At 36.8% G+C, this 12,343-nt stretch overlaps 1 protein-coding gene across 3 annotated transcripts in view; it reads right to left on the bottom strand.

Annotated features, from left to right (window-relative positions):
* RC3H1 (ring finger and CCCH-type domains 1) overlaps positions 1-12,343 on the bottom strand; it is a 99,343-nt gene that overhangs the window by 19,576 nt on the left and 67,424 nt on the right. For all 3 annotated transcript variants that reach the window (XM_057547513.1, XM_057547523.1, XM_057547515.1), the window contains exons 8-12: positions 8,239-8,357; positions 6,461-6,573; positions 3,407-3,688; positions 2,878-3,092; positions 162-532 (exon numbers count right to left, since the gene is read on the bottom strand). In XM_057547513.1, coding sequence (XP_057403496.1) covers positions 162-532; positions 2,878-3,092; positions 3,407-3,688; positions 6,461-6,573; positions 8,239-8,357 — 1,100 coding nt within the window. The remainder of the gene's footprint in view (positions 1-161; positions 533-2,877; positions 3,093-3,406; positions 3,689-6,460; positions 6,574-8,238; positions 8,358-12,343) is intronic.

Below are 12,343 nucleotides of genomic sequence, written 5' to 3' on the forward strand. Positions count from 1 at the left end.
AGATGATGAAAAGGTGAAAAAAGAGAAGATGCTTTCTTTTAAAAAAGAACTGATTGATCAAAGAGTTATTACCATGGCAAAAGGTTAAAAAAAAAAAAATCACTGCAAGCAATAATCACGTAAATCTATATAATAAGAAAAACCCCAAAAACCCAGCATACTCTGTTGTACGAAGGTCTGATCTGAGTTGGGTGGGGAGCCACTGGATAGTAAGCCTCCATCTGTTGGTATCTTTCTCTGGATTCTGGTACATAGGATGGTACTGCTGCAGGTGGAATCTCAATGGGTATAGGACTTTCTCGGAAAATCTCCTCTCTTGTGTAAGACTGAGCAGGGTATACTCGACGGCCATCGTAGTGTGGTGGGTACACAGGTGGGTACTGTTGTGGCTGTGTGCCATATTGAGAGTTTACTACACGATCTTGGAGGTACGGTGGATAATGATCCAAGTAGGGAGGACCAGGTTCAGGAGCAGATGGCGGAGGTCGGACAAAGCGGGACACACATTGTGGTGGTGGAGGATAGTACATACCTGTACAATACAAAAGAGGAACCAAAAGCAACAATGAGCCAATCTATTTTTCTATTTAAGACTTTTCCTTTTAAAATATTTCAACACTAAAGAATTAAAAATCCACTCCTTTCTTTAGATGTTTTTCCCTCTGCTTATGTAGTCAGGCTAGCTTTGCGAAAAACAACAAGCAAAAATTATCCTTAAAAGTTATTGAAAACACCAATCTACTTATAGTCTACAACAGTAAATTGGCTCTCTCAATTGTTTGACCATCTTTCTGGTGTGCCTTAACATACTGCAAACACTGAAAAGCAAAAAAACTATATTTCCCTGAAGCTTAGGTTCTACAAATCACTCATCTGCATAAGTTTTGAATGTGAAATTGAGTTAACTGGAAAGAGATCCATTCTGCTGCTACAGATCTAGTAGCTAACTGCATAGCTCTAGAGTTCTTTGTTTTTTGGCTGTGCCGTGCGGTATGTGGGATCTTAGTTCCCCACCAGGGATTGAACCCGTGCCCTCTGCAGTGGAAGTGCAGAGTCTTAACCACTGCTCCGCCAGGGAAGTCCCCTAGAGTTCTTGAGACAACAGTCGTGGCAGTAGCTTCCCAATTTCAAGACGTTTGCCTCAACTGATGAGCTCCTCAAGTTGGTGATTAGGGCAGAAGTTTCCTATTTCTACAGCTTCATTGTAACAGGGTCTTTCAGCAACTAGCTCTGGGACTCATTCCTGGAGGCCTAGCTTAAGTCTGCTTTTCCAGTGCTTCTACTGATTTTGTAGGACTCTCTGCATTAAACCTCTTTCTGCTAATATAGCCAGAATGGTTTCTGCTATCTGCAATTGAACCCTTACTGATTCAGCATATGTAAGGTTAACTCAACAAAAGCAGTTGGGTTTTTCCTGCAATGAATGGTCAAAAGGAAGACACAGATCAACTTTTATCATATTCTTATATGTATTAATGACACCATGCCAACTTTAAAACTACTTTTTTGGGGGCTTCCCTGGTGGCGCGGTGGTTGGGAGTCTGCCTGCTAGTGCAGGGGACGCGGGTTCGGGCCCTGGTCTGGGAGGATCCCGCGTACCGCGGAGCAACTAGGCCCGTGAGCCACAACTGCTGAGCCTGCGCGTCTGGAGCCTGTGCTCCGCAGCAAGAGAGGCCGCGACAGTGAGAGGCCCGTGCACTGCGATGAAGAGTGGCCCCCGCTCGCTGCAACTAGAGAAAGCCCTCGCACAGAAATGGAGACCCAACACAGCCAAAAATAAATAAATAAATAAATAAATAATTTAAAAAAAAACCAAAAAACTACTTTTTTTGAAATCAGAAAAGACACTGCTGATTCAAAATTAATATAGCCTTGGGAAAGGGAAATGGAGAACACCTTGAATCTATCCCGGTTTAAAAAACAATAGCACTATACTGTTTCTGATAGAGTCAACACTTTAGTTTAAAAATCGTTGTTTATTTTTTCACATGAATTACATTATGTGAAACCTCAATCAAGTCCTCTCCTCATTCTCCATACCTGGTATATTATTAAAACTGGCTAATTTTCCACATTTGTCTATTTTCTCAAATACTTTCTTTTTTCCCATCACACTAATCCAGACCTCAACAGTCACACCTGGATTAACAACGAGTCTCCTTACTCCTCCTTTACTCTAGACTCTCATCTTTACAATCCATTTGTAAATTTTCCTTTCTATTCCCAATACCTCTACTTAGGGCATCCTTCCACAAAGTCTTTTGATTCCTCAAGTTCTCAATGATCTTCCTTGAGTCTTGCAGTTAATTTCTACCACAGTAATATTAACTACCACAACTGAACACTTCATTTTAAACACATATATAGATATATATACTCTCACACATATAGTTTTCTATTCTTTACTAATACTGATTCTATACTATAAACTATCTAAAAGTATGTATTTGCATTTTTTCATATATATTACAGGGCCTAGAAAAAATATTAGGTGACAACTGAAAGCAAAAAAATGTACTGTGTGTTTAATTTATATCCACTGTAATATTAAATTCTTTTCTCGTACTCGAAGAAAATTTTGGTCAGGAAAATATATACAGCCTCAGCAAATTTCCATTGTCTACTTGGATGACTTACTTCTATAAATATGTAAACATATTTAATATACAACTGCTTTTACCAGTTAGGGCGAATTACTTTTCATAGCTTTGCTACTTCATTTATTTCATACTATTTAGCTGATCATATAACCTCGGTTTTTTCCAAGTATTAAAAAAAGCATTTATTTATTTTGAGATTACTGAAAATATGATCACTCTTGAAATCATTCTCATACCTTCTAAGAAAAGTGAGTGACATTAAGTGAAAGATCATTACCCTGCTGATAAGGTGCTGGTTCAAATGGTGGAGCAGCTCCTCGAGGATCCTGGTAATAAACATCTGCCTGTTGTGCTGGATATAACTGAGAACCTCGCGGTACCATCTGAAGTGATTTGGTGACAGGCATAGGGGGCAGGTCTGTTGGCCCTCTTGGAGGTACAGGATGTGGATTAACAGGCAAGGCAGAAATACTCTTAGGGACAGATTCTAGCCTATGGGAGCAAGATGCTGCAAGTCAAGTTTAAGGTCTTGAAAATACTTCTAATGTACACAAATTGTTAAATGTAAAAAAAAATTGCCACAATTTGGGAAACTGGTTTCTTCCAACAGCCATTTCTTCTACAAAATTTGCAAACTTTGATCTTATGTCACCTATGCTAATTGTTTCTCAAAAATCACTGGCACAGGAAATAGAAGTAAAAAACAACAAAATAAGCCCCCCAAAACAAAGCATTGATTATTCCTTCTTCCTTCTACTTTACGTCTATAAAGAAACTTTAAATAAAAGTTAGGAAAAACAACGTACAGGTCAGGAGGGGATCCAGGCGCACTACTGCTCAGGTGATCTATCTTTCCTGGTTTCAGACTAGAATCGTAGCTGGGGTCTGTCCCTCGTGGAATCAGCTGTGTTACTGTATTCCCTGCTGATACAATTCCATTTGGCAGAGCAGGGGTTTTTCTGCTAGGCAGATCCACTGCACCTTCATCCGGAAGGATAGCTGTTGAAGGCAGGCCCACCTCATTAAGTTGACCCAAAGAGGCACTCAGGGGTCTTCTGGGAACCAGGCGTTTGTTCATTTTACGAAATCTATATAAAAAGCAAAGGCACACATCAAAAACCAAAACTGTAAAAGCAAAAGCAAAAATCAAGAACTAAAATGTATTTAAGAAATGGATACAAAAGGAAAGGATTCCAAGCACATCATTTTCTAGAAATTCTCTTGAAACATTGGCTCTAGCTATCAACTTAAAAACTTGTGTATGTGTGTACACACACACACACACACACACACACACACACACACACACACTTTGGGGTAAGGGGCAGGGGGTGGACCACCCATCAGGGGTAACCACTGTTAACAGCTTGGTATATAATACAGATTTTTCCACTCCATACACTGGCTTAATATTCTTAGATTTGTTAAGATTATAAATTACAGAAATAGGGTCATATATGGCTGCATAGTAAATATTTTCCTCTACTTCATAATCTTAAATATTTCTTTGTCAGTACATTTTAGGTTGTCCCTAATTTTTTGCTATTAAAACAATGTAATAACAGAAAATTATGTACATGTACTTTGCACTTGTGTGAATAACCAAAAGCAGAATTATTAAGTCTAATGTATGCACGTTAGAAATTCTTATAATGCTCCAAAGCTATAACTACTACCGATTAACAAAAAAAGGCTTTTTTCAATATCTCATTAAACACTGGCTAGCCTCAGTCTTTGACAATTTGACAGTTCAAAAATATAAAGTTTTATTTTACTTTACATTTCTTTAACAATTCATGATATTGAACATAGTTTCACATGTTTGCTGGCCATTAGTGTTTTTTCTGTGAATTGCTTATTTACATGATCCATATATCTACTGGTTCTTCTCTTTCTTACAGATTTGTAGGAGCTCATTTTATGTTACGGATATCAGCCTTTTCTATGTCATTTCCCCACTTTTTTTTTTAAGTTTGTGGTGTTTGGGCCATTATCTTAAGTTTTTAATTTTCACGTAATCAGATTTATTGATCTTCTCCTTTATAGATGCTAGGTGTCATTCTTAAAAAATCCTTCCTACTGTAAGATTATATAACAACAAAAATTTCTAAGTACTCTATAGTTTCCTCTTAAAACATTTAAATCTCTGATAAATTTATAATTTGTTTTGGTGTAAAGGTAATAATCCAGCCCTATATTTCAAATGGATAGAGTTGTTTCATCATCATGTTTTTTTGTTATTGATGTGAAATGCCACCTTTTGCACATATGCTGAGTTCCTATATGTATCTGGAACTCTTTCTAGATTTTCTATTGTATTTCATTGGTCTATCTATTCTTATGCTAATACCACAGTCTTTATACTTACTTTAGCTCATAAAACAGGTTAATAGTTATTAGTCTAGCCCCTGTTGAAGACCTTTTTTACCCAAAATTTTCCTGGCTATTGGCATATTTTTTCTCCCAAATGAATGATTCTGTTAGGTTCCCAAAATCATCACGTTAAGATTCTAATTGGGATTTCACTGAACTTACTGTTTAAGAGGAAATAAAACCTTTATAATGCCAAGTCTTATCCAAGAACACAGTATGCTTCTTCATTTATTCAACTCTTCTCTTATGTTCCTATGTAGTTTACTAATTCAATTCAATAGATCCTGGATACTTCTTATTAGTTTATTATTTGGTGTTTATCTTTTTTTGTTTTTGTTGTTAACGCAAAAGGGATTTTAATGTCACCTTACTTTTTAACTGGTTATGTTTCCCTCTCTAGTTTATATGAGAGTACTTTATTTTTGTAAACTAATTTTTTGATTTGCTACCTTACTAAATTCTTGTTTCTTTTGTTTCTAGTATTTCTCTTGAGTATTCCCATTTAATGATTTTGGCTATTTCATTCTGTTTACATACATTAGCTACAACTTCCAGAATGTTAAATAACATTTTTTACTAGTAGAAAATTTTCCCTTACTCTTGTCTGTAACAAGACTGAATCTAATAAACTAATACCAATTAAGCATCATGCTATCATGCTGGCTTTTGATTTGAGATTTAATTATCATTTTGGGAAAACATCTATGTTTTTGTTCTACTAAGGGATCTTGATCTATCACGGACATCGGATATTATTCAAATGCCTTTTGGCATCTTTGGATATGATCACGTGGTTATCATACCCATTCTTCTCTAACCCAGAGTAATTATATTATGCTACCTTTGCACTTAGTAATGGTGTCTATTTTAATGTATTACTGAATTCTAAGTTTTAATATTTGGGATTTTAAAAATATTAATGTGTGAGATGAATTTGTAGTTTTCTTTAATTGTGCTTTGTCAGATTTACTGTCAGCGTTATACTGGTTTTATAAAACAATTAAGAAGCTTTTCCTTTCTTTCTACTATGTGCTGGCAATTTAACATCACTGAAATTATCTGGTCCTTGAAATTTGAAATAATCTGTGAAAATGAGCCAGGCAATAAATAATTTCTTGAATAGAGCAAAGGGCAAATTTTTCCATTGGAAATGCATTATGCAGTTAGTTAAAATCAATAGTTAAAGTTGATGAAAATTCTTAGACTTTTAATTGGGGGGGTATAGTGAAAATGAGTCACTTTTAGATTCAGTTAACCACAAGTAGCTTCCTACTTGTTGTAGGTACAATGTAATGAAAGGTGAAGAAACTGCTTTGGTTTTCTTTTTTAAAATTCTGTATTACTTTCTAAACATTTCCTATTCATCAAAGGGAATGCAACTACATCTTTTCATATTTCTCAATGGCAGCAAATTATTCTACTTAATAATTCTATCTTATTCTCTAACAAATTACTGGAAGGTTGAGTCTGATGACTTTCACACTTACTTTTCCAGTTCCTCCTGTGAGTGTGCAAATGTACAGCTGGCCCCACGAGGGCATCCTCCTCTCTGCTTCATGTCTCGACACATGTATGTTTTATATTTGCTATGCTGTGGAGGCTACGACCAAAATTAAAACATTAGCCATAAAAAAAAAAATGTAAATCTTGCATTGCCATTTTAGGATCTTAATAATCTAGATGAATAATTCAGACTAACTCATACACTTATCTAGACTGCCCAGAGAAAAGTCCTGGAAAGTGTGCAAAATAAATTACTTAAAAAAAAAAGTAGTCCTGATTTTTCTGATACGCTGATATTAACTATCAAACATGTAACATCAGGGGCTTCCCTGGTGGCGCAGTGGTTGAGAATCTGCCTGCCAATGCAGGGGACACGGGTTCGAGCCCTGGTCTGGGAAGATCCCACATGCCGCGGAGCAACTGGGCCCGTGAGCCACAACTACTGAGCCTGCGCGTCTGGAGCCTGTGCTCCGCAACAAGAGAGGCCGCGATAGTGAGAGGCCCGCGCACCGCGATGAAGAGTGGCCCCCACTTGCCACAACTAGAGAAAGCCCTCGCACAGAAACGAAGACCCAACACAGCCAAAAATAAATAAATAAATTTGTAAAAAAAAAAAAAAAAAAACATGTAACATCACATAAATTCTTGATTCAATCTCATGAGAGCTCTATGATCTTCTTTCCAACGTTTTACAGTGGACAAGCAAACCACTGGAGATTAGGACTTTCAAATATTTAAACTGTCTCCTAATATTTGTTGTGGACAATGTTCAATATAGCTATACTTACAATTATGTTTCCTTATAACACACTACAAATCTACAAGAGGCAGAACTTAAAAGTTAATATTATTTTTGTAGCATTCTTCATGATGTCTAATGGAACAGGGAGTTAAAAGTAAGTTTTTAATTTTCTAAATTTCTTAATCATAAAATAAAGTCCTGATCTGTGCTTAGATTGGGAAAAGCATATCCATATTATTCTGCTAGGACACTTTTAATATTTCTTACTTTTAAAGAAAAAAGGAATATTGAATAACCTATTGTTAATATTTACTGAGCCAGATAAATTAATAACAAAGTTTTAATTTCTCAAGCTTACTACTACAAAATAAAAGATGTACTGAACCTAACATAAATTCTGAGCGCAAAATGAAATTATTGGGAGTAAAATTAAAAACTCTAGCCATAACACACGCTATTATATTTTACTGCCATATATTTCATCTAAAAATACCTGAGGAAAATTTGGCCCACTGTCATAACAGACATTATGAATGAAAAATATCTGAATGCTAATGCAGAAAAAGCATTTACAAAATATGTGAACAGTACTGGAGAGATACAGCATTAGCACTGAAAAGTGGTATCTACTGTCAAACTGAAATATAATAGTAACCAAAGAGAATAATTTTATATAAATGGAATAACCTTTAGCAAGAATCAAATGCTGCTATATCCAATGTGAAAAGTGACTCCAGCACATTAGACCAACAAGGATTATTTAATTTCAATGTTGTCACATAAAATTACTAGGCTAATCCAATAAACTGGCTGCTAACCATTCTAAACTATAAATCTTATAATTTTTGTTACATTCTTCATGATGTCTAATGGAACAGGGAGTTAAAAATAGGTTTTTATTTTAGTTTAATTTCTAGTTTTTACAGAGTCTAAAAAGATTCACGTCATCCTGTTGGCTTTGCTTTTATCTGTAAGGATAGACACAGTGGCTTACTTCTAAGTTTCAAACATGTCCCTTACCTGCTGCTGATCTGCTCCTTTTTTGCTGTGATTCTGGATATAATCAACCAACCCGTGTACCACTGTACGCACAGCAACCAGCCCGTTTTCTAGCTGTTCCCAAGTAGGAGGAGGAGCATCTACACAACAAATTAAAAACATTTTCAGACTATGTTATTCAATGTTCTGCCCAATATTAAATTAGTAAAGGAGTGTCAGCACTTCAGTGAAATCAAGTTAAGCTTCATACAGCTATTCATGAAATAGCTTATTCACCTAAACATCACCTTAAAGGAATAAATATATCCTTTTAAAGCAGGGGTTACAATCTAAAATAACTTCAGGGACAGTGAAGGTAACAAAGGAATTAAATATGACAGATAATAAACGGCAACTGTCATCAGACCCTTAGTGTTGAAAATGGCAATGAAGAGTGACAGGGATTGTGTTAAAGAGTATGCCTCACATCTAAGATTATCGTTACTATTCAACTTTAGCTGACTGTTGTTATGTGAAGATGCAAGGCTGACACTGGCAGATACACCACTGTTTCCTAGGGAAAACTGAAATTTGAGATTTTTATGTAAAAATTTCTAGTTTTTGAGTGTTTGCACCTAAAAAATTTAGAGTATAGTGCAGACCAACACTTTGTGGATCAAACAAACTTGACTGTGGACTGCCTACAGTCAGCCAATTTGTAATGTCTATTTTGAAATTCTTTGTAAAGCAAGTATTGCTAAACAGGATGCTTAAAAAATTTAGTAGAAGAGCTATTATATAAAGCAGCTATGCTATACACACTCTTCATTTAGTAAGTACTGTGACTTTATAAAGGAAAAATTAACTGTAAGGCTAAATCTGAAATGTTCTCTAAAAGAAATATAAAATGAAGCGAGAACACATATGTAGAAATGACTTCCTGTTGGAACACTCTAAAAAACTCCTGGGTGATGGCATTTGAACTAGGCTTTGAAAGACAGGTGTAATTTCAACAGGAGAAAAGGATAAAGATGCACAGAAAGTAAAGAGATCAGTCATACAACAAAGTATTTTAATGAACACCTAGTAAGTTCCAGGTATTATTCTAGTTGGGAGGGAAGCAGTAGCAATCAAAACAAAAACCTCTATTCTATGCAAGGAGAAAAGCCAGATAATAAGATAAACAACCAAAATACAGAGTATTTAGATACTGAGTTGAATAAATAGAGCAAGGAAAGGGAGTGGGCCAGGTATGTGTAAAATTTTAGACAGGGTAGCCTGAAAAGGCCTCTTAGAGAAGGTTACATTTGATTAAAGACCTGAAAGTAGGGTTTGAGTGTGCCTTGTAGATATATTAGGATATATGAAGAGAAAAACATTCTAGGAAAAAGGAAGAATAAGTGCAAAGGCCCTAATATGGGAGTATGCCTGACATGTTCACGGAGGTGAAATCTGGAATGAATGAGGTGGGAAAAGAGTAAAAGAAGTTGGAGAGAGGTAAAGGAAGACCAGATCATGTGACGCCTGGTAGGTCATAGAAAAGACTGGCTTTTACTGAGTGATGGAAAGCACTGGAGAGTTTTTGAGCAGAGGGGTAACAGGATCACTCTGGCTCCTATGCTAGAACCAGACAGACAACAGAAGGCTATTCCATAATCTATGAAGAGGGATGAGGGGGTAGCAGTGAAGGTGATAAGTAGATGGATTCCTAATGGATTTTAAAGGTAAGGCCTACACGATATACTGATAGATTAGATGTACCTTATGAGAGAAAGACGAGTTGATGGTATCTCCAAGGTGTTTGGACTGAGGAAATGGAAGGATGGAGTTGCCACTAACAAGAATGGTGGGTGGGTGGGCAGGGGACAGGGGATGGAACTCACTTTTGGACAGACTACTTTTGAAATTCTTATTAGATATTCAAGTAGAACTATTGGATATTGAGCAGGCAGGTGGATATACAAAAGAATTCAGGAAGAAGGTCTAGGCTGTATACACTATGTTACACAGATTCTAAAACACCATGAACTGTAACACATACCATTATTTTATGTGCTACCAAAATGGAAAAGATTGCTAATTATCACCTGTCATTGATTATACAAATGCAGTCCAGTTTCGGAAATGCTAAAACGTGAAAAAAAAATGTGAGCTTCAGAATTGACGAAATATAGTAAATGTGTGAGTCATATAAATAATATTTAAAGCCATGAGACTTTGAAGACACTACATGAGATTACCCGGGCAATGAGTATAAATAGAAAAGAGACACAAGGATTAAATTCTGGAAGCACTTCAAGGATTAGAGGCTATGGGGAAAAAAAGGTGAGATGCTATGGGAAAAAAACAAAAAAAAGTTTAGAGCCTATGGAGATGAGAAATCAGCAAAAGAGGCTGAGAAGGAGGGTTCAATAAAGTAAGAAGAAAACTAGGAGAGTGTGGTGGCCTGGAAGTTAAAAGAGTGGTACAAGGAGTAGAGAGTAAACAACAATGTTAAATGTTGCTAACAGGTCAAACACAAAGAGAACCAAGAATTGACATTTGGAATTAGCTGCATGGAAGTCACTTGTGACTTTGACAAAAGCAATTTTGATTGAGTGGTAGAGATAAATGCCTGATAGGACTGCATTCAAGAGTGTTATAAAAAGGAGAGAATCGGAATCATAGGTAGATGACAAATGGTGTCAAAAGTGGGTTTTGATGAGAGGAACAATAAAATGTTTGTATGTTGATAGAGCTACTCTAGTAGAGAAAGAAAACTGATGACATAAGAAACAGATGATACTGGAAGGATATATTTGACAAGATGATACTGGTACATGAGGAGAGAGGGTGGCCTTAGCTAGAAGTTTATCCACTGTTACATGGTTTATCCACTATTACACAAGGAGAGTAGAATATACTGGCACAGAAGTAGGTAGATAGATTGGTGTTGATGAGGTAGTGAGCTTGTGAAGTGCTCTTCTGATTGCTCAGAATGATCAAAGCACAGAAATGGGGGAAAAAAAAAATCATTGTGTTCTAAAAATAGATCTTAGGGAAATTCCCTGGCACTCCAGGGGTTAAGACTCTGCCCTTCCACTGCCCTGGGCCTGGGTTTGACCCCTGGCCAGGGAACTAAGATCCCATATGCCGTGTGGCACGGCCAAAAAAAATAAATAATTTTTAAAAAGTAATAAAATAAAAACATAAAAAAAGATCTTACCTGGTTTGATTAAGCGATTTTGGTAATAAATTTACTACTCTGAATGTCATGGTCAAGAGTTCCAAACCTTATTCTATAAGCAAAGGGGTGTCACTAAAAGTTCATGAGTGTAAAATAAGATCTGAGATGTGATTCATTTTGCAGCAGTAAGTAGACTAGAAGGAAGAATTAAAAGAGTAGAGAAAAATGAAAGGCGTTTAGTCTCAGGAAAAGGAATGAGGCCCTCAACTGAGGCAGTATTAATAGGCATGGGATAGAGGGATATTGTGAAAGAACAGATAAATCCTGTTGTCTCGGGCTTCCCTGGTGGCACAGTGGTTAAGAATCCATCTGCCAATGCAGGGGACACGGGTTCGAGCCCTGGTCCGGGAAGATTCCACGTGCCGCGGAGCAATTAAGCCCATGAACCACAACTACTGAGCCTGCACTCTAGGGCCTGTGTGCGTGCCACAACTACTGAGCCCACATGCCACAGCTACTGAAGCCCGTGTGCCTACAGCCCATGATCCGCAACAAGAGAAGCCACCACAATGAGAAGCCCACACACCGCAATGAAGAGCAGCTCCCACTCGCCACAACTAGAGAAAGCCCATGTGCAGCAATGAAGACCCAATGCAGCTTTAAAAAAAAAAAAAAAAAAAAAATCCTGTTGTCTGAAATGGTATGTAGAGCAAGTGAAAGGAAAAGATATGAGGTAAGACAAAAGACTCAAGTTTTAAGCTTACATACCTCAGAGAATGAGCTCATTTACAGAGAAAGGGAAGACAGGAGGAAGAGCAGGTATCAAGGGAAGATGAGTTTGTTTTGAAACACACTAAGGAGAGGAGAGGATACAGAATCTCAGAAAGCATTTGGGAAAGTAGGTCTGGAGTGATGAAGAGATAATAGTGATAGAGATATTTGGGAGTCTATTATCTATAAAGGAATAATACCTGATGCTGA

Source organism: Balaenoptera acutorostrata, chromosome 1 (genome assembly GCF_949987535.1).
Source record: "Balaenoptera acutorostrata chromosome 1, mBalAcu1.1, whole genome shotgun sequence".
NCBI lineage: Eukaryota > Metazoa > Chordata > Mammalia > Artiodactyla > Balaenopteridae > Balaenoptera > Balaenoptera acutorostrata.